The sequence below is a fragment of the Equus caballus genome, chromosome 21 (assembly GCF_041296265.1).
Source record: "Equus caballus isolate H_3958 breed thoroughbred chromosome 21, TB-T2T, whole genome shotgun sequence".
Classification (NCBI taxonomy): Eukaryota; Metazoa; Chordata; class Mammalia; order Perissodactyla; family Equidae; genus Equus; species Equus caballus.
The window spans coordinates 18,070,049-18,093,884 of NC_091704.1; the positions used below are offsets into that span (position 1 = coordinate 18,070,049).

At 53.7% G+C, this 23,836-nt stretch overlaps 3 protein-coding genes across 9 annotated transcripts in view; 2 read left to right on the forward strand and 1 right to left on the reverse strand.

The window, feature by feature from the left end:
- The window catches only part of SUGP2 (SURP and G-patch domain containing 2), a 37,764-nt gene extending 37,469 nt beyond the window's left edge, over nt 1-295 (reverse strand). Inside the window, exon 1 of one of the 3 annotated variants that reach the window (XR_011430489.1) lies at nt 185-291. The gene's annotated coding sequence lies outside the window, so the exon portion shown is untranslated. Of the gene's footprint in view, nt 1-184 lie in introns of all 3 variants that reach the window. The other 2 variants (XM_070246699.1, XM_070246704.1) reach the window with 2 other exon arrangements.
- ARMC6 (armadillo repeat containing 6) lies at nt 4-13,743 on the forward strand. Of its 2 annotated transcripts, none has more exons than XM_003363822.5 (8): nt 4-359; nt 6,027-6,196; nt 7,315-7,397; nt 7,893-8,466; nt 10,126-10,271; nt 11,385-11,516; nt 11,716-11,853; nt 12,986-13,743. In XM_003363822.5, exons 2-8 carry the CDS (start codon nt 6,076-6,078, stop codon nt 13,196-13,198), a joined length of 1,407 nt encoding a protein of 468 aa, XP_003363870.1. In that variant the 5' UTR covers nt 4-359; nt 6,027-6,075; the 3' UTR covers nt 13,199-13,743. The 2 variants fall into 2 exon arrangements, with proteins under 2 accessions (XP_003363870.1, XP_014590272.1); XM_014734786.3 differs by having other exon boundaries at nt 23-274.
- Nucleotides 13,744-19,134: 5,391 nt separating this feature from the next.
- SLC25A42 (solute carrier family 25 member 42) overlaps nt 19,135-23,836 on the forward strand; it is a 36,512-nt gene continuing 31,810 nt past the window's right edge. For 3 of the 4 annotated variants that reach the window (XM_023625533.2, XM_014734789.3, XM_023625532.2), the window contains exon 1: nt 19,211-19,233. The gene's annotated coding sequence lies outside the window, so the exon portion shown is untranslated. Of the gene's footprint in view, nt 19,234-23,836 lie in introns of all 4 variants that reach the window. The other variant, XM_014734788.3, reaches the window with a different exon arrangement.

Below are 23,836 nucleotides of genomic sequence, written 5' to 3' on the forward strand. Positions count from 1 at the left end.
GCCCTTGTGCGCAGGCGCAGGTGGCCGCGGCGGAGCCCTCTTGCGCAGGCGCGCTGCCCGCTTCTTCAGGGAGTACGCTCCCGAAGCGACAAGTTTCCCTGCGGCGGCGGCACCAACCGTGAGCGTCCCGGAAAAGGTGGCAGAGACGCCGCCGCCGCCCACCTGTTGGACCTCTTGGCTTTACCTGCGCTCGCGGTCACCTTTGGTCACCCTAGGAGCTGTTCGCCCTGCTGTGGGAAGGCCGAGGCAAGGCGGAGCCAGCGCGTCTGCGCGGGTACGGCAGCCGGAAGGGACCAGAGGCGGTGCCGCCGGTGACAGCCCCGAGCCCCACCCTTTCCCCACGTGGCCGCGGAGACCGGGTGAGAAGTGGCGGCTGCTGAGCCTCCTCACGCGCGGGGCAGGGAGTGGGCGCCGCGGGGGCGGGCTGGTGACTGTGGCGCCGCCCTCGGGGACTTCGTTTTAGGGAGGGAAATACTCTTACAGAAGCCGCTGGGAAACAAAATCGCCCACTTCCTGGCCTCCGCTTTCTTTTCATTCATTTACTCATTCAGTCATAGCCTATGTCATGAGTGCCTGCTGTGTGTCCGGCCCCATCCTAGGCAGTGGGGGAAGGTGGTGAACAAAACAGATTGGGCTCCAGCTCTCATGGAGGTTACATTTCGTTGGTGAGGAGACTGACCATTCCCAGGCTCTCTTTCTCATGAGCTCCAGGTCTGTACTTTCATCCCATCACCCTCAAATAGATAAATGCACCGTGTGGCTCCAAGTAGAGGTAATATGTAAATGATAAAAGAGAGTGATGCGATAGGAGAGTGGGGGTTGCTCTAACCAGAGTGGTTATAAAGAATGTCCCTTGGATAGCTGGGAAGGATGAGAAAGAGGTGGGGAAGCACAGGTGAGAAGGTCTAGGTAGGGAAAGTGCTGGTTTGGAGACTGGGTTTTGTCCTTGAGACAGTTGGAAAGCCGCTGCAGGATTTTGGGCAGGTGAGTGACTTGGCCTCTGTGCTTTCAAGTCTCCCTTAGGCTGCTGTGTGGAAAATAGAGGCGCAGGGTGTGGCAGGGAGGAAGCAGGTGACGCCACCCATCCAGGAGGATGGTGCCTGAGCCAGGGAGGATGTGGCAGATGGAAGATGATGAAGAGTCATTCAGCGTCCGTGGCATGTCAGGGCACTGTTTTCCTGATGAGCAGAACCCTGGCTTAGAGAGGGAAACTGGTTGTCAGTTGGGGGCCTTGCTAACTCCCTTCCCCCAGGACATGTTGGATGCATCTCAGGACTGGTAGTGCTGTCTCTCCCCTCTCCTGGCCTGGGCTGTTCCCCATGTGGCTCCCAGATGCCCATTTCCAGGCACTGTCTTTCTCATGAGCTCCAGGTCTGTATTTTCATCCCCACCACCCTCAGCCTTGTGCTGCACCTAGGGGACCCTGGAGACTTGCCTTAGGGGTGGTCCCAGAGCCAGACACTGACCTCTCCAGCTCAGGGAGCTCAGGACTAGGCAGAGGGAGGTTCATGGGGGTGGGGGAGCCAAGGCCAGAGAGCACAGGTTCTGCCTGAGTGACCAGGGAGGGTTCCCAGGGGGAAGTGGCCTGGAATAGCTAACGGAAGCTCCACAGAGGGTCCAGGTGGAGGGAAAGTGTTAATGAGGCAGGATAGTGTGATGGCTAGACCTCTTACTGCCTATGTGACCTCTCTCAGGTTCTTCCCCTCTCTGACCTTCAGATTCTTCATCTGTAAAATAGGTGTAATGACATTCCCCTTTAAGACTGTGCCTCTGTGACAGAGTGGCCACTCACCCTTGGCCCACTCCGGTCTGGAGCATGGCTAGAGAGGTGGAAGCAATGTCTAGTGGCGGAGCCAGGAGCAGAGTTCCTCCAGCAGCCCCCAGCTGGGAAGCTCCTGCCCTTTGAGCTGGCCAGGAACACCCTTCACACACACACCAGCCTAGGTGCCCCACTGAGAAACTCTTCATCTTATAAACAGAAAATCCTTACTCTTTTCCTTCACGTTTGACCTTGGAAATCCTTAGTAACCCCTAAACTGGCTCCTGGTTCTTCTGGGGCAGAAAGGAGTGGGGACAATCTGCAAGGGAGTGGGGTGGGGTGTTTGATGCCCTGATGCTTCCCCCAATAAACTGGCTGGATTCCCTCTTAAACAACAAAGGAAAGGAGCTTTTACTCTGTGCCAAAGCCTATGTAGTAATTAACCAGCCCAATTTTCACTGCAGGCCTGAGGTAGATTCTGTATTGATCCCTGTGTCACACATGAGGGAACTGACTAATGTGAGGTTAAGTGGAGGGCCTGGGATTTGAGTCCCCCTCCTGGCCCTGGAGCCTGTTCCCCACGCCACCACCCCCTGAGTATCTGCACAAACACCAGTGGAATATTCACCTCCTGTGCCACCTCCGCAAAGAGACCTGTACACTATAGTGGCCTGTTTCCCAAATTGCACGTGGATTTTTGCCACATTCCCCTACTGCTGCCCTAGTACCCCTTTGTCCCCCGAATACCCTTTCTATGACGTGTGATTCTAGAATGGACCTGGGACCAGAGAAAAACAAATTGTTTTAAAAGATGATATTAGGACTATCAAGAAAGTCGATCAGGGACTCTATATTAGAAAATAGTATTGTATCAGTGTTCGATTCCCTGTGTTAAATTTCAGTTGTGCTGTGAATGTGTAAGAGAGTGTCCTTTTCTTGGGAGAGTCATGCTGATGTCTTTATGAGGAAAGGGATGTGATGCCTGGAACATAATCTCAAATGGCTTACATTTCACACACTTGCAGGCACACACACACTCGCCTAGAGAGATTAACTGGCAAAATGTTAACAGTTGATGAAGCTCGGAGAAGGACATACAGTGTTCTTGTACTGTTCTTGCAACTTTACTATAAGTTTAAAAAGTGATGTATTTTAAGTGGAAACTTGATGCAATTCCAAAATGGAAGTGTAGTGTTACTACAATAGACAAGGTAGACATAGTAAAACAAGTAAAATGAAAAAAGTTGTTAACCTCTGCTAGTCTCTGGACCAGAGGCCTGTTCCCCCTTTGTTAAAAAGAGAGGGTGGCACATATTCGGTGTTAACGAACCGCTTGCACCCTGGAGACCTTCTTGTTGAGATCACTGACTGTTTTTGCTGAGCGTTTTGTCCGTGATCTGCCCCATCAGTGCAGAGGAGAAGGCACTTCCCCAGCTCAGCAGGTCCTCTAACTGCTGATTCTGTCCCTTGGCCTCAAGACTGCCTGTGCTGGGTTTCATTTGTTTTTTTGTTTTTAAACAGAAAAGTACTTTTTTTTTTAATCTATAATTTACGTATTCTAGTATTCACCTATTTAAAGTGTGCAATTTAGTGATTTTAAGTATATTTATAAAGCTGTGCAATCATCACCAGTGTCTAATTCCAGAACATTTCAATAACTCCAAAAGGAAACCCCGTCCCCATGAGCAGTCACTCCCTTTCTCCCTCCCCCACCCCTGACAACCGCTAACCTCCCTTCTGTCTGTATGGATTTCCCTGTTCTAGACATTTCCTGTAAATGGGATCACACACTATGTGGCCTTTTGTGTCAGCTTCTTTCACTCAGTGTGATGTTTTTCAGGTTCATCTACGTTGTAGCACGTGTCAGAACTTCATTCCTGTTTATAGCTGAATAATATTCCATTGTGTGGGTGGACCACATTTTGTTTATCCTTCATCTGTTTTATTTTTTTAAAGATTGGCATCTGAGCTAACAACTGTTGCCAATCTCCTTTTTTTCCCCTGCTTTTTTCTCCCCAAATCTCCCCAGTATATAATTGTATATTTTAGTTGTGAGTCCTTCTAGTTGTGGCTATCCTTCATCTGTTGATGGACACCCCTGCTTTCTTTTTCTTTGTGATTTATTTGTTGAAAACCCTAGGTTTTTGTCCTGTAGTTGAAGTTCCCTTCCCAGTCGAGATTTTGCAGGTCACATCCCCGTGGTGTTGGTTGACTTGTTCTGTGTCTTCAATTTCCTGTAAAGTAGTCGTTAGCTCTAGAACCTTGCTGTCCAATATGGTAGCCACGCATCACATGTGGCTATTTACATTAAAATGAATTAAAATTAAATAAAAGTACACATTCAGTTCCTCAGTTGCACTAGCCACATTTCAACTGCTCAATCCCATATGGGGCTGGCAGCTGCCCCATTGGACAGCACAGATACAGAACATTTTTTCATCACAGAAGGTTCCATTGGATGTGTGGTCAGATTTGGGTTTGAGCTTTCAGCAAGATGACTTCACAGGTGCATTTCATTCTTATCAGGAGGCAGGTGGTGCTGGGTTTCTCTTTTGATGACGTGAAATCACGCAGTGGACGCAGGTACTGTCCACTTGTCAGGTTCCCTGTCAGTTTTGCGCTTCGTGTTTTGCAGCTGTGGCCGTGATTATCTAGACCTGGTCTGTCTTGGTCAATTAGCTGGAATTGATCTACAAAGCAGAACTTTCTGTCATTCTGTCTTTACAATCTTGTGCCCACTTGTACGAGGGAGGCAGGATAAATGCTGGGTTCTTTATTTGGCAGTTTTCAGAAGAATAAGCTGGGTTTATAGATTTTGATTTTGATATCTATTGGTTTTTGGGTTTTTTTAATGCTCACTTGTTCCATCTTTAGCTAGCGGGCACCCCTTAGGGTTTGCTCCTCAGTCTTTTGACTTGACCCCGATGGTCTTTAGAAGCTTCCTTGCATACTGCTCTCACAAGATGCTCCAGCCCCTCTGGCCTGTTTCCTGCCTGGTCCTGGAGTCAGCCATTTCTCCGGGAGCCCTGACTCTTCACAGGAGATGGTATTTACAGACCACAGTTGGTGTTTGGGGTGCTCACTGCTGCTATGGTATCATTTCCTCCAGGCATTTTCAGTTGATGTAACTAGAAAATTGGTTTTTTTGTTTGCTTAAGATGAAATACAGCATGAGTTCATATTGGTATTTTCAGTTCAAATTTAGGAGTCCTGAGTTTTTACTTCCTTGATTTTTCTTTTGTAAGAATCTTTTTTCTTTTATACTGGTTCCTAATGACAAACATTATTACTTATTTGCTGCATCTGTCTTAGTTTCGGAATAACATTGCTTACTATTTCCAATAACAGGATTACTGAAAACAGTTGAAGATTTTCTTTTGCAGTTCATTCTGTCCTTGGGGCGTACCCCACTAAGAATGTATGGTCACATCACTGTTTTTGAAGACCACATGAAGTGACCCTATCCACGCGGATGCGCTGCTGGATTCATGGGTTTCATTCTGCTCTTGAACCTTAGCGATTGCTTTTATTTTTATTTTGGTTTCCATTGGTTTATTTCTTTTCCTAACTGCGTAAAGAATTTACATGGGTTCCAAATTCAAACCTGTAAAACAAGGTATATTGAGAGAAAATAATCCAGCTTCTAACCCTGTCCTCACCACCCTTTTCCCTACCTCCTCTTATAGGTAACCATTTCTATTAATCTTAACTTAGATGTCTTTTTTATTTGCTTATTATTATTATTAATTTTTATTTTAGAAGTTTTATAGCAGTATACTATTATAACATAATATTGTTTTATTATATAACCATACATAAAATACATAACCACGTAATAAAATAACACGATTATAATATTATATATTATAGTATGTAGTATATATAAAACATACTATACTATATATAATATTATAAACATATGTAACTTTATTATGTGGTTATGTATTTTGTGTGTAATTATGTTTTAATATATAATATTAAGATATCCTTTTATCCATATTTTATTTATTTTTCTCACTATAAGGACATACATTATATTAGCATTTCTCCTTTCTTAGATAAAGTGTGGTAAACTTCCTGCCCTCTTCTGCACCTTTAGAAGCTCTGTGGTTGTTGGGATATCACCCTGGCCTGTGATCCAGGTTGTAAGAATTTTTCCGGGGTGGTTGTGGGCTCTGGCCCCTGGTAGATGCTCCCTAAATGGTGGCCAGGCCCCCATCTGCCCTCTCATCCTCAGTGAAGCTTTCTTCTCACCTTAACTTCTCAGCTCTAGAGCGTCTGCTGGGCAGCTGCGGCCCCACGCAGAAGGGCGGGAGATGGCCTCCAAGCGCATCACCCAGGAGACCTTCGATGCGGCTGTTCTTGAGAACATTGAGGAGTTTGAGATGGGATCGGAGGAGGCAGTGAAAGAGGCCGTGGAGCAGTTTGAATCCCAAGGTAGGGTGGTGTGGCTTTGGTCCCAGCGCTGGTTCGGGTCTTTGCCTGACAGTCACTTCTGGTCCACCACTCTTACCATGAGAGTGATGTCCTGCTGGGGCCCCATCTAGCCTGGCGTGGGAGCCTAGGCCCTGTACCCTCTCCATGCTCTGCCACAGGCAGGCTGGCCACCTGCTCCCACCTCGCTGGCACCCACCCTCTACTTGCCTAGACCTCACCTAGACATCTGCAGGGCTGGATCCTTTGAGGTGGGTCTCATTTTAATTATCACTTCCTTTTCCTGACCACCTCCCGAGAAACAGGGCTCCCTGCCTCACCCACAGCCCTGCTCGAGCTCGTGATGGCAGAAGGGGGTGTCACTCACCAGCCTGTGGGAACAGGTGACATGCTCAAATCAGGCTGTGGTGGAGAGTGGTTCAGAGGGGCTGTTTGCAGTGGTGTGGCAGGGTTAGGAGACCATGCTGCCATACAGGGACCCCCCCCCAACAGTGAGGGTGAGGGTCACGTGATAGAGGCAGGGAGCTGGGGATGAACACCCTACCCTCCTGCTCTTCCTGCCCCTGCTCTTTTGTCCAGCTCCCATTAGCCAAACCCAGTCAGACACTGGAGGGCAAGGGAGCCCGGGTGTCTAGCTTCAGAGTCAGAGGCCGGCATCCTGGGCACAGAGTGGGGTAGACACGGACAGGGGCTAGAGGGGCACCCAGAAGTGTCCTGCACAATGGGGGCTTCCTTTAGGGGTACCACTGAGGGCAGGGATGCAGCCAGAGTGAGGAGCATTGGGATCCCCAAGGGAAAGGGCCATGAGGTCCCCTCCCCTCTGAGCCCACCAGGCAGAATGTGTCCCTCACTCCAGTGATGGCGTGCAGCCTCACTACTGCTCTGCTCCCATTGACTGGACAGGGCTGAGGAGCAAAGAACCCCCCACACCACACATCCCCTTGTGGACATGGCTGCTGGGTCTGGCCCAGATGATGAGTGGGGCAGGGTGGGGAGCTAGGCAGACCCCCGAGGGCCTCTGGAGTAGTGTGGTCCCAGCTGAAGGGACAGACGGTGTGACTCCGGCAGGCCCATAAGGATGATGGCTGTTGCTTGTTTCCTGACTCCCCCACCCCCCACAGGGGTTGATCTGAGCAACATTGTAAAGATGGCGCCCAGAGTCTCTGCAGATGGACCCCAGGAGCCCACACACGACATCCTGCAGGTAGGAGGGGGCAGCCCCTGTGGGCAGGGCTGACCTTACACATGTGATCCCACGCACATCACCTCGTCATCGTCTGTTAGGGGCATCTTTTCCTTGGTTCCTAGATGGCATTGTGCTAAATTAGTAACAAACAACCCAAAACAACAGCCATTTTATTGTTTCATACAATTCTGCTGGGTTGACCTAACTCAGCTGGATGGTTCTGGGTCTTACTTGGGGCCTCGCATGCAATGGCAAATAGGGCTGGAACATTTAAGAGTCTGTGCTCGTGTATGGCTCTTTGGCGGGGACACCGAGATGGCTGGGTCTCTCCCTCTCTACGTGGCCTCTGAAGCTCAAAGCTCCGTAAAGCACAGATGTGGAAGCTGCCACAGCTGGACTGAACTTCCACTGCAGGCCTAGATCCCAAAGGAGGGACTCTCACAGGGGTGCAGCACTGCCGCTGTGGCCCTTTTGGAGCTGAGCTGACACTGGCATTTCTCCTGTGTCCCCTAGGCCCTGGACAACCTCCAGGAGTCCGTGGCCCACTCTGGCCCTCAGGAGGTGTCAGCGCACCTTGCCCGCTTTTGTGAGCAGTGCAAGCAGCAGAAGGCCTGCCGCTTCCTGGCAGCCCAGAAGGGGGCCTACCCCATCCTCCTTGCTACCTGGAAGCTGGCTGCAGTGGGTGACCAGGGCCTCCTGCTCCAGGCCCTCAATGCTCTGTCAGCCCTGACCGATGGCCAGCCTGACCTCCTGGATGCCCAGGGCCTGCAGTTGCTTGTGGCCACGCTGGCCCAGAATGCTGATGTGGCTGATCTGACCTGCTCTGGGATCCGCTGCGTGCGCCATGCCTGCCTGAAGCACGAGCAGAATCGGCAGAGCCTGGTGAAGGCTGGCGTGCTGCCCCTGCTGACTGGTGCCATTGTCCGGCACAGCCACTGTGCCGATGTGGTCAAGGAGGCCTGCTGGGCCCTCCGCATCATGACCTTTGATGATGACATCCGTGTGCCCTTTGGCCACGCCCATGACCACGCCAAGATGATTGTGCAGGAGAATGGAGGCTTGAAGGTGCTCATTGAGGCCGCCAAAGGTAGGAGCAAGTGTGGCAAGAGTAAGAGTCAGGGCTTAGGACTGCTTCAGGCGTGGCTGGCTCCAGGCTCCACTTGCCTTGGCTTAGTCCTACCTGCATGGTAGCCGTAGTGAAGCAACGTCCTTAGTCCTGGTTGCTCCAGGAGGGTTCCAGGCCAGCACCCATTGGCCAGGACCAGGTCCCATGCCCATCTCTGGAGCTATTAAGGGAGGGGGCTCAGCTCTGTCCAGATACACAGACCAAGAGAGGGGAAGGAAGAGTTTCCAAAGGGAAACGTGAGGGTGCTGTTTCCCAAAGATGAGGGAGTGTTGCCAGCACTCACTGGGGTCAGTCCCTGGTGGAGGTTTACACTTTGGTTCATACTTGGCCCCAAATTCTTGTGCACACTCATGTGCCTGACTCCAGCTGACCATGCTGAGCTGATCACAGGAGGTCACAGCGCTGACAGATGGATCCCAAAGCCCCTGCCCACTATCCACTGCACCCACCAGAAAAGGTATGACTGGGGTCCAGTGCACAGAAGGTGCCAGAAGAATGAGTTCCCCCTCCATGGCCAAGCCTGTGTGTGTGTCTCCAGCCCTGTCTGTCCGAGAGGTGGATCTGCCTCAGTCTCCCCTCTGTACCTCCAGAGACAGGGAAAACAGGTCCCAACTGTCTGTGCAGTAAGGCTCCTTGTTCTGAGAGGTAGTTTGCATCTTTCTTATTTATTTATGGGAGCCTGTATCAGTCAGGGTTCCACCAGAGAGACAGAATTGGTAGGATGTAAATATGTATGTATATCTGTTTATGTGTGTGTGTATATATTTGTTATATAAAGAGAGAAAGAGATTTGTTGCAAGGCATTGGCTCACGTGGTTGTGGGGCTGGTGAGTCTGAAATCTGTGGGGAAGGCAGGGGGCAGCACCACGGTCTACAGGCAAGCTTCTTCCTCCCCAGGGAAACCTCAGTTTCCCTCTTAAGGCCTTCAGCTGATTTGACGAGGCCCACCCAGACCATCGAGGGTCTCCTCCTTCACTTAAAGTCAGCTGGTCGTGGATGTCACCATGTCTAGAGAATATCTCTAGGACATACCCAGATTAGTATTCATGGCGTCACAGGGGGCTATGGCCTGGCCAGGGGGACACATGAACTGACCATCCCAGAGTTCTGTATAAATTATGGCTATTCGACCCCCCGACCCTGGGTGGGCCTCAGTGCAGGCCTCTCCCTCATGCCTCTGCTCTTCGTCTTGGGTGTCTCTTTTCAATTTTGCCTGAGACAACTCTATCCATGTGTCCCTCTATAGTTTCTGGGTTTCCTGTTACACTTAGAAAGGTCATTCCCACCCCACGATCATAGAAATAGTCTCGGATGTTTTATTATAGCGCTATTACGGTTCTCTTTTTTTAGTTGAGATCATCACTTGGTCTGGAATTTATCTGGGACACGGCTGGAGGGAGGGTGCGTACCCGTGTCTTCCCCGGCAGCCAGCAGGGGGCGCCGCAGGCCCGGGCAACCCTGGTGTTCTCTGGGGCTCTCCTGGCACAGGCGGCCACCCCGCCAGGCAGAGGGGCCTACTTCGCGGTGGAGCAGGCTTCCTGCCAGGACCTCTGGCTCTGAGCCAGGCCTGGTTCTCTGCCTGTCCTCACCCCAGCAGTTCCTCTTCCCCCATCTCCACAGCATTCCCTGACAACCCCAGCGTGCTGAGCGAGCTCTGCAGCACCCTGTCCCGCCTGGCCGTGCGCAACGAGTTCTGCCAGATGGTCGTCGACCTCGGGGGCCTCAGTGTCCTAGTGGCCCTGCTGGCTGACCGCAGCAACCACCAGGTGGGCGTCCAAAGCTATCTTAGGGTGAAGCCCCCTCACCTGGCTTTTGATCTGTTATTTTTCTTGATGCCTGGGGAAGGCTCCAGGCCTCCCAGAGGGCCCTGGCCAGCCAGACAAGCTTGAGTCAGGACATACCAGTTCTGTCTCCTGAGCCCGGCACCAAAGTATGGTTTTCACTTCCTGTTGACCTGCAGGCAGGAACTAAAGTTTGTGGGGAAAACAGACCCACCCACCCTCTCTTACTGTCCTTTAGCACCTTTGTATTTTCTAGCAGGAGTGGGAGGAACAGGAGTGGGTGTTAGGGGGCTGGCCTAGACCACAGCTCAGGTATGTGATGCTTGAGTGAGGCCCACCCCTCGCTGCCTGGGTGTCCCCATCTGTAAAACCTGGCGAAGACCCCTACCTGTCATTCCTTCATCTAACAGTCACTTATCAACCCCCTCTCCATGTGCCCAGGCTAGGGCAGGGATGCCTGGCCTGTGGCAGCTAGGGTGCTACTACCCCCAGTCTTGCTGATGATGTCAGCCAGGCTCCTGTGCAAGTAGCAGAAAGCTGAATTTGAACTGACTTAAGCAAGCACTTTGAGGAAACACTTTGCTTGTACTCCTGGTCAGTCGGGGGGTGGGGGCTTGGTTTCTCTCTGTCTCTGTCTCTGTCTCTCTCTCAGCTCTGCCTCTCTGCCCCTCGCTGGGGCGGTCAGCAGTTCCAACAGTGTATGGTTGACTGTCCTCAACCCAGGTTGGTCAGTGCCCATCTGGGGACTCGACTGGCTGGGAGGTCCGTGCTCTGATTGCTGACCTGAGCCACATGCCCCCTCTGTGTGTGGGGTTGTCAAGGTCGTCCAAATGCCTGGCCTGGGTGCTGGTGGCCTGAACCACAGGGTCCACCTCCCTGAGCCTCCCCTGTCTTCTCTATACAGCAAGTAATAACCCTGCTCTTGCGTGCAGCCTGCGTGCCCCAAGGTGGCCCCACTTGTTGTTCAGACAGTGGGTGAAACAGCCCCCAGACCCTCCCTTGAGACACCCCCCCCCACAACCCAGCAACTAAACAGTGCCTAGTGCAGTGTGGGAGGGGGGCTGTCAGGGCGTGACCCACACATCACTCTCCGTGCAGGACCTTGTGAAGCAAGTGCTGAGCGCCCTGCGGGCCATCGCGGGCAATGATGATGTGAAGGATGCCATTGTCCGTGCTGGTGGGACGGAGTCCATCGTGGCTGCCATGACTCAGCACTTGGCCAGCCCCCAGGTACCCATCCCAGGGGGCACACAAGGTGGAGTGGAGGGGCTGGAGTCCCAGGTCAGTATCCATACCTGCACGATCACTTTCCAATTTCTTCAAGCAGGGTCAGGGCTAGGGTGAGGCTAGGGGGTCAGGGCGAGTGAGGGGGCCAGGACCTGTCTGTCCATCTGCCTTGTCTCAGCCATCCCCATGACTGACCCCGCAGGTGTGTGAGCAGAGCTGCGCGGCCCTGTGTGTCCTGGCTCTGCGCAAGCCAGAGAACAGCCGGGTCATCGTGGAGGGCGGCGGGGCCCTGGCTGCACTGGAGGCCATGAAGGCACACCCACAGGAGGCTGGCGTGCAGGTGGGCATGGGGGGATGGCGGGCAGGAGGCTTGTGGGCATGTGGGGGCCAGGACGCAGGCCCTCCTTGTCCCTGTCCCCTCATGACGCAAGCCTTGTGGGATCTCTTTCCTCCCCAGCCCATGTGGTTCTGCATTTACTTCCCATCTTCCAAGCTGTGCTCAGGGCTGTCTCCTTTCCTGTTCCTTTGCTCTTCCGGCATTTGATCTTTTCCTTTCCTAACAGTCCCTTTAGACGGATCTGGGAAGGAGGAGGAGGAGACGGGGGAGAGCAGATGATCTGCTCGTGCTTTTGGAAGATTCTCTGCCCCGCCTTGGGCTGCGCCTTTGTGTTCCGTGTGTGGGAGCCACTGCCCACGTACTGCTGGGGAGTCGGCAGAACTGCCCTGTAGACAGGGCCACACGCACCCCACCTGAAGCCCCTGCTCCTGCCTGCAGCCCCCCAGGGCTCTCCCTGCTCCCTTCCTCGCACCCTCCCAGCACAGGGGCCTCCTCCTTGGTCCTTAGACTCACCAGCCTCCATTACCACTGCTCTTGCTGGTCCCTCTGGGATACTGTGCCGTGGGCTCGCCCATCACTTTGTCTTCTCCAGACCGCTCTGGCCAGGCAGCCCCTCACCTGCAACTCACATGCGCTCCTGCTGATGGTGGATGCCATGTTGGGATGCTTCGCGGTACCCACCCGCACACAGCAGATAGGCAAGGCACAAACGTTGACTGAGTAAGGATGTTAACTGACAGATGGGCCCTGTGCACAACCCCGCTCTTCCCTCTGTCTTGCTGCCCTCCTCGCCTGGGGCCCCTGACCAGGCTCTTGCCACCGTCAGAGAATCTTGCTCTGAGACTGAGGGTCCCACACCTGAGGGATTGCCCCTACCTGCCAAGCACTTGGCCACCCTCAGGTTCAGTTTTCTTGCCTGGAAGATGGAGGAATTAGCCCTGCCTCCCAGAGCTGCTGAGAGATGAAGTGTACAGATGAGCCAGGCTGATGAGTCACAGCATAGGCACCCGCTGAATGTTGGCTGCAGTCGTCATTGTCCCATTGTGTAAAGATGAGGACCCCAAGGTCAGAGTGGACCCTCCTCAGGGTTCCACTTGCCACCTCACAGCTGCTCCTTTTCTGCTCTCCCTTCCAGAAACAGGCCTGCATGCTGATTCGTAACCTGGTGGCCCGCAGCCAGGCCTTCTCACAGCCCCTCCTGGACCTGGGGGCTGAGGCGCTCATCTCGCAGGCCCGTGCCACTCACCGAGACTGTGAGGATGTGGCCAAGGCCGCCCTGCGGGACCTGGGCTGCCATGTCGAGCTCCGAGAGCTGTGGACCGGCCAGAAGGGCAACCTGGCACCATGACCCCAGGCTCAGTCTGGGCTGTGACTCTGGGTGAGCCGTGTGACTCAGGAAGTGAGGGGAGAGCCATGCCTGCTGCTCTGCACTCCAGATTCCTTCCTCCGCAAGAGGTATTTTCTGATGGGCCCCAGGTACAGAATAGGGGGTAAGTGGGGGCATCGGTGAGGCATCTGCACAGCAGAAAGCAGTTCTGGGTCCCGGCCTCCTCTCCTCCTGCTCCCCTCACCAGCTGACAGCGTTGGCATCATTCATCCTGCCTCCCCCAGGTCCTTTCCTGCCAGAAGGGCCTTCTCAGCACTGCTTGGGGGTGAAGGACAGTCTGAAATGTGGGAGCCATCCTGGCCAGTCTCAGAGCAGGACAGGGATCCCACTTCTGTTCCTGCAAGTCCATTCTCACTCCTGCTCCTGTTTTTCTCACCTATAAAATGGCTCACAGATGCCTTGCTTTGCTGGCCAGAGGCCGGAGATTGAGGGTCGTCCATCTCTGGGGGTCCCCAGCCAGCCAGTGGTGCCCAGTAATAAAGGACCAGACTGTTGGTTGAACGACAGAGGAGTCTGTTCTGTTGCGCAGCTGGGCGTGGGGGCTGTAGCCAGTGGCCTCAGAGAACAGGAGTGGGGCAGATGTTTGGGGAGGCCATGGAAAGTGAGGAAAGTGGAGGGGTTTTGAGAACGACCTGGGATATATGATCTGCCATCGCCCTCCATCAGGCAGGCTCCTGGGGCCATGGTTGGCGTAAACCTGGAGTCTGCAGGCGCCGAGGTCGCTGTTTCTGAGAGCGTGTCACTGAGAGGGGCTGGAGAGCTCATCATCCAGCCCCCACTCAGCTCTGAGGCCTTGAGCTTGTGATGTAACCTCTCTGAGCCTTGATTTGATCTTCCATAAAATGGGGAGAGGTATTGGAGCAGAGCTGGGCACGTGGGAGGCCCCTGATCTTAGCTTCAGCATCTCGGTCACCCTGGAGGACCATCCTGTACTCCCCCTGTCCAGCCACATTGAGGTCCTGGCTCGCTGAGTGGCTTGACCTTCCCTCTCTGAGCCTCAGTTTTCCCACATGTAGAATGGACATCACTGTTGCTGCTGCCATTGCCCACCCCACCCCCTAAGTGTTCTGGGGTTCTCCAAGGTGCTTTGCCACAGCAGACCCCAGCTCTCCTTCTCTGCAGTCACACTCAGGGGTCATGTTGTGGTCACTTGGCAGCTTGTGCATCCTCCGTGGCCCAGTCAGGATCAGGGTAGCCTCCAGACCCCTGGTGGGCTCCAGATGCTGTGCCTTACCCCTCCAGCCCATACATCAGGAGCCCCTCTCTCTTGGAGCCCCCACCCTCTGCTGTCTTTCGCACCCCCAGCCCAAGGAGGGCCTGAGTTCGGTACTTGATGTCAATTCAAGCTCTTTCGCAGAAGGCTCCTTCCTGGTTTCCGTGGAGATTGGCTGGTGCACAGAGCTGTGGGGGGTATCACCTGGTTCCACCTTCCTGTGGTGTCCAGATCTCCCCCACCCCCAGCTGAGAGGGCACCTCCAGCTCAACCAAGCTGATGTGAACCTCTGACCCTCCTCAGTGGGGACTCAGCCAGGGTGTAGGAGAAGGATCCCGCACCTGCTCCAGGCTGCCCTGACTTGACGTCTGGGTCGGTCACATCCTGTGACCTTGGAGCAGTCCTCAGGCTCTGTGAGCCTGTGTTTCTTCATCTGTCACATGGGGGCTGGGTGCTGCCAGCCTGTTTCTGGGGAAGCCTCAAATGCCAGCCCTGTAATTCCTGCCGCAACTCTGCTTTCAGTCCACCCATGGCTCCCCATTGCCCTTCCCATAAAACCAAACTGCCCACCTCCCACTCTCATCTTCCCCAGGCTCCCTCTTAAAGATTTTTTTTTCTTTTTTCTCCCCAAAGCCCCCCGGTACATAGTTGTATATTTTTTAGTTGTGGGTCCTTCTAGTTGTGGCATGTGGGATGCCACCTCAGCGTGGCCTGATGAGCAGTGCCATGTACATGCCCAAGATCCGAACCGGCGAAACCCTGGGCCACTGCAGCAGAGCCCGTGAACTTAAGCACTCAGCCACGGGGCCGGCCCCTCCAGGCTCCCTCTTAATCATGGTTCCAGCCCCACCTGCCTCCCCACCTCAGGGCCTTTACACATGCTGTGCACGCTGCTTGGAGTACACTTCCCCCGGCCCTCCCAGGCCAGCTCCTTCCTAGAACCAGGTTCCAGCTCACATGTTGCCTCCTCAGGGAGACGCCCCGCCATTCCCCAGTGCCTGGTCCCATCACTCCTTGTGCCGTCTCTCTGACTCTGACCCCATCTGAGGTCTCCTTTCTTAACCTGCTTTCCTGTCTGCCCCCCACGCCCATGAGCTCCCTGTGGGCAGGCACCTGTCTCCTCACTGGGTTCCAGCTTCCTGTAAAGTGTTTTTGAATGTACACTGAACAGATTAAGTACACAGACTGGTTGGAGGGAAGGCTTCTGCCCCGCAGCCCCAGTGCCCTCCCCTGGGCCCATGGCCAGCCTTCTTGCAATGCAAGGTTCTTCAGGGAGGGGCAATTCCAGTTTATCAGTCCTTCCCACCTTAGCCTGTGAAAATGGGCAGCTTCAGTGGGTGCAGCTCAGGGCCGTTTAGACATCACCAGGCTGGGTGTGGCCCTGCGCCCAGCTGAAGACCCCACATTCCATGGAGGTTGGCCATACCTGGGTTCCAGTGCCCACTCTGCCACCTCAGGTGAGCCTCAGTCTCTTAACCTGAAAATGGGCTGGGTGTGTCGCCTTCCAGGGCCACAGCACCCAGCAGGGCTTGGCTCAGGGATGCCTGGCACACAGCGCCCCTCTAAGAAATCTTTGCTGTCCTTGTTGATAATGTCGAAACATGGGCTGAGGGCGAAACCTCTGCAAAGTCAGGGGCGGGGGCAGCATGTTCAGACTGTGGCTCTGTTGCTGTGTGCTCTTGGATGAGTTGCTTGACCTCTCTCAGCCTCTGGGAGTCTGAGTGAGACCACTTGAGACCAGTCGGGCTTGGCTGTTGCTGTCCAGGATGTGTCCTTCCAGTCAGGGAAGAGCCCAGGGTCCTGGGAAAGGGACACTGATGCTTTTTCATTGCAAACACCTCTCTGAGAGGCAGGGCCAATAAGTCCAGTTTTTCCAGGTGATAAATAGACGTGCTGGCATTCGAGAGGCTGCAGCGGGATGAGAATCCCGTTCGGCCTGCCTCCACAACCCTCCTGTTGACAGCATTACTAACCTCACCTTAGGCAAATGGCTCTCTGGCCTTGGTTAATTAAGCCCTGTCGCTGTGCCTGAGCCTGGCTCACAGCCCTTGTGTCAGATGATTCCTGAGATCCCTGAGAGGCTAAAGAAATGGGTGCAGAGAGGCAGTGTCCTGCCCAGGGCTAGCCAGGCCACCTCAGAAGGGCTGGGGTCCCAGGCACCCTGGCTGGGTACAGCCAACGTGCCCAGTGTGGGGGTTTCAGTTGCTGATGCCAAGGGGCATTGCCTGCTATTGTTGGAAGGCGCCAGGGAGGTTGGCTGGCACCAGCCTGCTGACCAGCCAACAGAAGCCAGAACCCAGCCAGCACCTCTGGCACCATCAGGAGGGGCAGCCCAGCACTGCCCAACCCTTGCCTTAGTTGGCACTGTCCCTTGGGGTACCGTGGAACGTTCCAGGAGCTTGCTGCCTCCCTCCCAGGCCCTAGCAGGTGGGTGCTATTGGTGGGGACTTCTCCAGCACAGATATCTCTCACTTCGCATGGCAGACCATGCCCATGCCCATAGTTGGTCTATGTCCACATTCCACGAAGCGCTATTTGTGGAGGGGAAACAGAGGCACCAGGAACAGTATATCCCCCAAGAACAGTCATATCCATCACCAGCACTCAGTGAGCACTCACTGTGGACCAATGCAGTTATGTTTTACTTCTATTCATTTTGTTAATGCTGCCCTCAACCCTTGAAGGTAGTTGGAGAAACTGAGGCAGGGAGTTTGAGTCACTTGCTGAAGGTCCTGTGGGCAGCAAGTAAAAAAAGAGCAGGCATTCAAACCCAGCCCTGGGCTCCTCAGCAAGGAATATCATCCTGTTAGTCTCAGTTTTCTCATCTGCAAAGGGCACCATCACCCCCATCTGGAAGTCAGGCTGTGAGATGGTGCTCGGGAAGTGCCCAGCCTGGCAAGGACCTGATACTCGGTAGGTGTTCAGCAGACTTCAGCTTCTTCCTCTTCTCCAGAGGGCAGAATGGAGACTGGGGCCTGGAAGTTGCTGGGAAGCAATCCACAGCTGGGAGATATGGGAAAGGATGTGGGAATGTCCTGGGAATATCAGGGGTCAGTTGGTGGCCTCAGGCTAGTACCTTCCCTTGTGTGAGCCTCTGTTTCCTCCTCTGTACTGGGAACTTTGAAACTTTGTGTATTAAGCACTTAGCAGGGCGCTTGCACAGCCCTGAAATGTGAGCCCTTATTAAGGCCTAGCTCAGGTTGCTCCCTCTGAGAATCCCCTGGTTCTGAACTTGATCTCCACCAACCCCAGCCTGCACTTACAGGATATAAGAGCCAGTATCTGGGAACATTTGTAACCCTTTCCACCCTGGACATTAAGGGAGTGCACTTGTTGAGTCAGAGAACGGGGTGAACCTGGGGGAGGCGCCCATGCCACAGCCGAGCACTGGATGGCAGGTGTCTCCTGAAACTACCGGCGTTTGTCTGCAAAGAATCCCATGAACTGCACGTCGTGGAAAAGCTTAGGCTCACAGGCCGGATATGACCGCTGAGCTTCAGATGCCTTCAACAGGTCAAGGTGAGGGCTGGGATATAAGTTCTCCCAGGGGAGCAGCCCCAGAAAGGAAAGATCAAAGTGTAGGAATCATCCCATGAGGAAACAGGCTCACAAGCGCCTTGCCCAAGGTTGTGCAGTGGGCTGGACAAGGATTCGAACCCAGGTCACTCGGGTCCCTAGTGGCTGTTCTTTGACACTGCCTTCCCCTCCTTCCAAAAAGCAGGCTGCTTTAAATTCATACCCAGATTCGCCACTCAAGTGCTTTGTGACTTTGGGCAAGGAGCTTGACCTCTCTGTGCTCCAGTTTCTGTAAAATGGGGCCTGTGGTCGCTTTGACCTCATGGGATTGTAGTTAGGATTCAGTCAATTCACAAAAGGCTTAGCAGGGAGGAGAACCGACAGGGATGTCATTGGATCCCATGGAGGAGAAGGCTTGAAGAAGTCCAACTCTCAAAGAAGCCAAACACTTCCAGAAAATCACAAAGCGCGTGAGTAAGACTCCACCTATTTCCACGTCTTCACAGGACCCGGAGCAGCAGAGGGGGAGCCTGAGTGACCTCCAGCGAGTCTGCCTCTGGCTTTCGCAGGGGAATAGTGGGGAGTGAAGGGATGGAGAATTATCCACGAGTCTTTCGGCCTTGGCCCGAATTGGAGGTGGTGCTCCTGCGCTAGGTGGCCAGGGTCCACACTCTTCGACACAGCCTCAGGGGACCCCGCGCGAGGGGGTCCGAGGCCACCTACAGCCGCTGCACTCAGAGCCAAACTTCACCTTGTACGCTCCCGCCCTGCCGGGGGAGGCACCGCCCACGGCCCCTGCGACTGGCCGCCGGGCCTGCCAGTCTTCGGTTCCGCAGCCAATCCCCATCGCCATCTAGGCCACGCCCTCTATTCCTCTTGTGTCAGTCGTGCCAACTTCCTCGGAGCCCCGCCCTTGTTCACCAGCGATTGGTTATTAGGGCTGCCCGTCTTCTCCTAGGGCTCCAATCTTCGCCTGCCCCCAGGCGCTCTCCTCAGCTCCTTGCACCCCGGAGGATCACCGCGGGGCACCCAGAGCCTCTCCCGGTGGCCCCGCCTCCACCCCTCAGTGATTGGCTGCACGGGCTGCCCGTCCTCTTCATGCCCACCAGTCCCTGCTGTCACCAGCGATAATTGGCTAACGCACAGCCAACCAAGGTGCGGCGTGGACGCCTCCTGCGGCGCGTCTTGGGGTGCGCGAGGCGGGGCCGTGGCTGCGGCTGGAGGCGGCGGCGGCGGCGGCGGCGGCGGCGAAGACTCGTCCTAGCCGGTGAGGGGGTGCTGGGGACGCGGGGCGGCGCAGGCGTCGGGGGCCCCGCCCCCCTCGGGCCCAGCTAGGGCGAAGCGCGGTCCTGTCATGGGTCCTCGGGCGGGGGCGGACTAGGCGGGCGTGACGGCAGCGTCGCGGGGGCAGGAAGAGGTTAAAGCCCCCCCACCCACACACCCAGCTTCTGGAGCCCCCACATCCAGATGTGAGCCCCTGCCGTCAGCCCACGCACACCTAACACCACGTCCCTTCTCGTTGACCACCCCCCTATGTACGAGGCTGTCCGCCTCGCCGACATCCCCTACCCGCCCCGGGCCCTGCCCAGAGGCCTCGCACCGGTGGGTTTGCACCCCCCACGCGCACCTCAGCCTGTGCCTCCACTGATACTCCCCCTCACACGCCTGACACCGCGTCCCTCCTTGTGGACGTCCCCCACATCTCCTGGACCGTCCCTTTCTCCATGACACCCCTACACCCCAGGGCTGTGCTCCCCACCCCGTGCGCCTCCACAACTGGGCCTGCACACCCCACACCCACACCTAAGCCTGTGACCCCAAACTTACGGCTCCACACCTAGGCCTGTTCCTATCCCCTCGCTGACTTTGCTCATCTCTAGGTCTGCGCCCCTCTCACTGTCCCCCCTCTTCAGTAATATGGGTCACTGCCCTCAGGTGCTCCCCCCACGCACCTGCTCTGTGCCCCAGCAGCCCCTCTCACTCACACACCCCGCAGTCTCTGTCTACCCACCCATACTTTCTTAGACGTGCACCTGTGTTTGAGCCCCTCTCTAATCCTCGAACTCCCCAGGTCCTCCAGCATTCACCCAAGCCTTGGTGTCTCGGAATCACCGCACCCCCACCACCACCACCAAAGAAAAGCCCATCGAGATGTTATCATTTTATTGATGACTGTCTATAAAGTGATTTCCGGGCTTCGATTAATCTCATCAGTCAGACAAAACCAGAATTATCTCCATTTTACCAGCAACAAACCTAAAGCTACTTGAATTGGAGAGGCAGAACCCACCCCTCCCTGAGCATTGCTGACCCTTTTCTGTGGCCCTCCCTCACTTTGCTCATCTGTTGTGTTTGTCTCTGACGGGTTGGCAGAGGAGGGGACCCCCCACCCTCCCTACAGCTGTTCCTCAGGAGTCATGACTTTGACTGGGTTCAGAAAGGCTGAGCTGGAAGGGGCGGCCCCTGGACGCTGCCTGAGCACACGTCCTGAGCCTTGGGGCTGGGTGGGGGTGGGGGTGCCACAGGAGTGCTGCTTCAACACCTGGGGTGCCACCTGGCCGGCAGGGTCACCTGGGAGGGAGTTGCCGGGCCTCTGGCTCCAGCTCTTGCAGACCGAGGCTGCCCACTGGCCTGCAAGAACTCTTGGGGCCCTTGAAGCTGATAAACGGAGAGAGTAAGGAAACTCTTTCGAGTGAGGCAGGCGAATGTTGCAGCTGCTTAGAGCCAAACCACAAAACTGGAGCCTGTCATGGTGCTGCGATAATGATTTTTCTGGAACTTTTCAAGTTCCCAGGAGTGTGATTTGTAAGTGTGCAGCATAGAAGGACGCGAGTGGCTTTGTTGTTGAAAAGCAATAATGTGGTGCTGTTTCCTGTAAGGCTTGCATAGCACCTCTTACCACTCTCCTGTCTCTCCCTGCAAAGATGGTGCTGGAATGTTCCAGAGGGTCACATCACCTTCAGCTTCTCCTGTGGAAACTGAAGCCATTGGGGTTCTCTGTCCAAATTCAAAAGGAGCCATTTAAAACTTGTGTGTGTATGTGTGTGTGTATAGGTGTACATATATACGTATACACACATTTATATGTACATACATACACACATTTGTATATATATATATATGCAAATACATAAATTAACTTTGACAAGGTAATTGATGTACATGGTAAAAAAAAACAAACAGTACAAAAGAGCATACAGTAAGAACCAGGCAGCTCTCTCCCTGTCTGCACCCGTTCCCCTCTGGAGGCACCCCTTTCATAATTTCTCCTGTTTCCTTCTAGAGATAGTCTATGGCTGGTGGGGGGGGGGGGGGCGGTGTATCGCCCACCCCTTTTAAACCACAGGTAAATTTGCATCGGATTTTACCAAACAGGTGTGTTGATGTCATGACGAGTCCCTTACTGATGACTGTTTCAGTTGTTGCTCTTCTGTAAACCGAGCTGTGATGAATAGGTAGAATCGTGCATGAGCAAATACATAGTGAAGATGTGGGGGCTCCAGCAGTGCACAGACACTTCGAAACCTCCCTGTCTTCATGGAGTTTACATCCCACACAGCAGCTTCCTAGGAGTGGCCAGGCCAAAAGGCATACCTTTTCAATGGTTAATGTTCCTCTGAAGAGGCTGTGCTGTCAACAGTCTTCTCTGAGCTGTGAAGTTGGAATGCTTATTTCCTCCCCCAACAGCCAGGACAGTTATTATCAGCTCTTCTGGTCTCTCCAAGCTGATAGGTAAAAAACAGCCCACGAGATCTTTTTGATTTTTTTTTTTTTTTGGAGGAAGATTAGCTCTGAGCTAACATCCGCTGCCAATCCTCTCTATTTATTTACATATATATATATTTTTTTTTTTGCTGAGGAAGATTGGCCCTGAACTAACATCGTGCCCATCTTCCTCTATTTTATATGTGAGACGCGTGTCACAGCATGGCTTGATAAGCAGTATGTAGGTCCATGCCCAGGATCCGAACTGACAAACCCCATGCTGCTGAAGCAGAGCGTGGGAACTTAACCACTGCACCACTGGGCTGGCCCGTCAAGAGATCTTTTTGAACATTGCTTCCATGCTTCCTATCCATCTCTTAGGTGTTCCGGCTTGTGTGGTGGTGATTAAACGTTAGATTTCTGTTTCTCTTCCACAGTCAAACTGAAGTTCAATCCAAGAAATATTGAGTGTTTCCTTTGTGAAGCTCTGAAGGAAATGTTGGGTTTGGAGGGTCCTTGCAAGAGAGAGACACAGGCATCACCCAGAGTCCCAGGAGGGGGTTCCTGAGATGTTGGCACAACAAGAACAATTGGCTAGAAGAACTGTTTAGCTGTTGGCTAATTTTTTTTTTCACTTGGATCCAGCCAAAGAACGAGCGTATCTGGTGAGATTGAGACAAATCAGACATTAAGTCTGTTTGGGAAGCTGTGTTGAGATTCTCCTGAGTTGTCCAGGATTCCCCACTGCTGGGGCCAGGTGGGAGGGTGTCATCAGCCTGAGGTCAGGTGTTTTCCACACGTCGTCCCATTTTTTGTTTTTCTCTTCTCTCTTGGCAGTTAGACATTAGAGGAATACTGAGAGGATCAGAACTGTTAGATTGTTTGGGTTTTGCAAACAAGCTCTTTTAAGAACGCATTGTATGTTTTATTTTAAATATGAAGTACTTCTTAATAAAAAGTATAGTGTACCTGTGAAAAAAAGAAGGTAGAAAGAATAATAAAACTAACAGCTGGGTCAAGAAGTAGAACGTTGCCCCCAGCGGCCCCTCCCTGGTCACTGTGCTATTTTTAAAATATACTTGTCAACATTTGTTTTCTTCTCTGAGTACCTTTTGCTGCAGCTGAGCACTTGGATTCCAGGGTCTCAACAAAGAGCAGCAGAAGCCAGGTTTTGGTTGAAGCTCTGCCAGCGGGACAGCCTGTAAGGTCCAGAGAGGAGAGCAGTGACCTCAGGACCATGGGCAGGTCACTAGCCGCTGGACAGGCTGCACTGGGAGGTTGCGTCACAGAATCCTGCTGTATTGGTCTCCTGGGGCTGCCGTAACAAATTATACCACAAACCGGGTGGCTAAAACAACAGAAATTTATCCTGTCATAGTTGTGGGGCCAGAAAGCCAAAATCAAGGTGTTGGCAGGTGCTGTAGACTAAATGTTTGTGTCCCCTTCAAGTTCATATGTTGAAACCTAACCCCCAACGTCTTTGTGTTTTCGAGGTGGTGGCTTTGGGAGGTGATTAGGTGTTGAGGGTGGAGCCCTCAGGAAACGGGTTTAATTCCCTTACAAAAGAGGCACAAGAGAGTTCCAGTGCCCCTTGCACCCTGTGAGGACACAGTGAGAAGTCGGCCATCTGTGAACCAGGAAGAGCGCTCTCACCAGGCACCAAACCTGCAGGCGCCTTGGTCTTGGACTTCCAGCCTCCAGAACTGGGAGAAATACATTTCTGTTGTTTATAAGCCACCCAGTCTGTGGTACTCTGTCACAGCAGAACAAATGGACTAAGACAGCAGGGTTGGTTCTTACTGGGGTCCCTGAGGGGGCATCCGTGTCAGGCACTCTCCCGGCTTCTGGTGGCTACCGCCACCCCTTGGGGTTCTTTGGCTTGTGTCTGCATCACCCTGATCTCTGCCTCCGTCTCCACACAGCCTTCTCCCTGTGTGTGTGTCTTCTTATAAAGACACCTGTCACTGGATTTAGGGCCCACCCTAAATCCAGGATGATTTCCTCTTGATATCCCTAACTCATTATATCTGCAAAGACTCTGTTTCCAGATAAGGTCACCTTCTGAGGTTCTGGGTGGACATGAACTGTGGGGGACACCATTTAACCCCTACAGCTGGGAAGCCAGCATTTCTGTCAGGACGTTATTTGAGGAAGTGCTTGTCCAG